The sequence below is a fragment of the Aspergillus pseudoviridinutans genome (genome assembly GCF_018340605.1).
Source record: "Aspergillus pseudoviridinutans IFM 55266 DNA, scaffold_1, whole genome shotgun sequence".
NCBI lineage: Eukaryota > Fungi > Ascomycota > Eurotiomycetes > Eurotiales > Aspergillaceae > Aspergillus > Aspergillus pseudoviridinutans.
The window spans coordinates 2,571,438-2,573,178 of record NW_025091281.1 but is presented as its reverse complement, the minus strand read 5'-3'; the positions used below and the strand labels follow the sequence as shown (position 1 = coordinate 2,573,178).

General features: G+C 51.8%; 1 protein-coding gene across 1 annotated transcript; it reads right to left on the bottom strand.

Moving 5' to 3' along the window:
* Positions 1-824: 824 nt before the first annotated feature.
* Asppvi_000927 (uncharacterized protein) lies at positions 825-1,496 on the bottom strand (the record flags this gene model as incomplete). Its single annotated transcript, XM_043297231.1, has 1 exon — positions 825-1,496. One exon carries the CDS (start codon positions 1,494-1,496, stop codon positions 825-827), a length of 672 nt encoding a protein of 223 aa, XP_043153166.1.
* Positions 1,497-1,741: the final 245 nt, after the last annotated feature.

Sequence of the window (1,741 nt, the reverse complement as noted above, 5' to 3'; positions counted from 1 at the left end):
CATTCAAGCAGGTATTTGTAGTCAGAATTCCGCCCGAAATCAATTTGGTATCCAAAAACCAGAGTGAATCTCGATAGCCCTACCACTACAAGAGTTTTGATTCTTCTCCACAAGCAAACCAAGGAATTGACCAAGTTGCCGGTCCCTGCGGGTGTCGTAATCGCCGGTCACCGAGACAAACCGGTGGGGTCTCAAGTCGAGGGGTAATTGATGGACAGGACAGCCCTCGAAAATCGGCCCTCAAAACTTGTGCAATAGTTCCATAGTCGTTCTCCCAGATCCAGACGCGTCCACCCTAAAAGGTATGGCTCAGGGGTTCTGGCCTGGGAAACTCCCCGTGGACACAGCTTACCGCAGCCCTCGAACAATGAATTTATTCGGGCTGTAAGTACTGATCCAGGAGAAGTCCCTGTGCATTCTCCAAAGACTCAGTCGGGCTGCATCTACACAATGACGTAGCATTACATAGAAGGAATATTTGGATAATCGGTTGCCTCGGTCGTTGGCGAGTCGTGCCAGTAGGGAACAAACCTAGACGCGGGAGGCCACCTCACATTCTCAATGTTATTTCTTTTCAGACATCGGGAATGCCCCCTCACAAGAATGATGGAATGACTGCAAGGTAGTGTAGATGAAGCACATCGGTTTTCTGTCGCGCTCCAAGATAAATGTATGATCAGTGTGTATGATCATCGTTTCCTGGCGGGTCCAAATTCACGCGATCGGACGAGTCTGTTGTGTATGATATAGCACCTTTTGAAGGGTAATAAACTCGAAGAGGTAATTCGATGAAAACATAACATCGGACATTATCACCACGGAGGTCACCCTCTTGAGCTCCGAGGACGCGACATATGTGAAGAGGAATCTCGGAGAGCATCAGGAGCCCGTGGTCCAACCATCCAATCTTCCATTGCAAGCCACTCACTCCAACTTCTCTCCGCGGTCTCGATCTCGGAATCCAGCGGCCCTTGCAGGGGCCGCAGGAAGGGAATCGTCTCCAGAGGAGGCATATCGTAATCTCTCTTAACGGCAGCCCAACCGCCGCTCTTCGCAGCGAAGAGGTAGTTGCGACGTTCCTGTTCGTGGAGATATCCGACGCCTGCGGACCAGTCATCGCCGAAGAATCCTTGAAGGACACCAGGGGAATCCATGCCCGTGGCTACTAGACGTCGAATATAGGGGATGAGTGACACAGAGACGGCTGGATGCGAGGACTCGGAGGCAGCAGACGCCAGTCCTGCAGAAGGTGTTGATGCTTTGCTAGAAGAGCTGGAAACTGGGTGCGGCATCCGTTGGAGGGGTAGACGAATGTTCAAAAAGGCGCACAGTGCTTGAACGGTGACGCTGTGTTGTGCATGGTCTAGGAAGTATCGCTGGCAGTTCTGATAGTGGGGGTACCACTCGAAGATATCAAAGGTGCTATGCGCTGCTCCCTGGGACGACCCAGGGAGGTTAATTATTGTGGCGGGATCGAATTGCTGAGCGGAGTCCATTTTGGGCCCAGACGAGGGAGTTGACTGATCGGAAGGATTTCTGTGTAGAGAGTACCCGACTTAGCTCTAGGCTCCCATCTAGCGATTGGCTTGCTGGTCTTCGAAGAGACGAAGGGAAATGCAGGAAGCTGCCCCCGGTGATGATCTTTGCGCTTTGAGCGTTTCCAGGAAACGCTTAGCTACACGTAGAGTGGAGAGGGACAAGTACAAACAGGGGAGAGAATTACTTGTTGACGAAGACACTC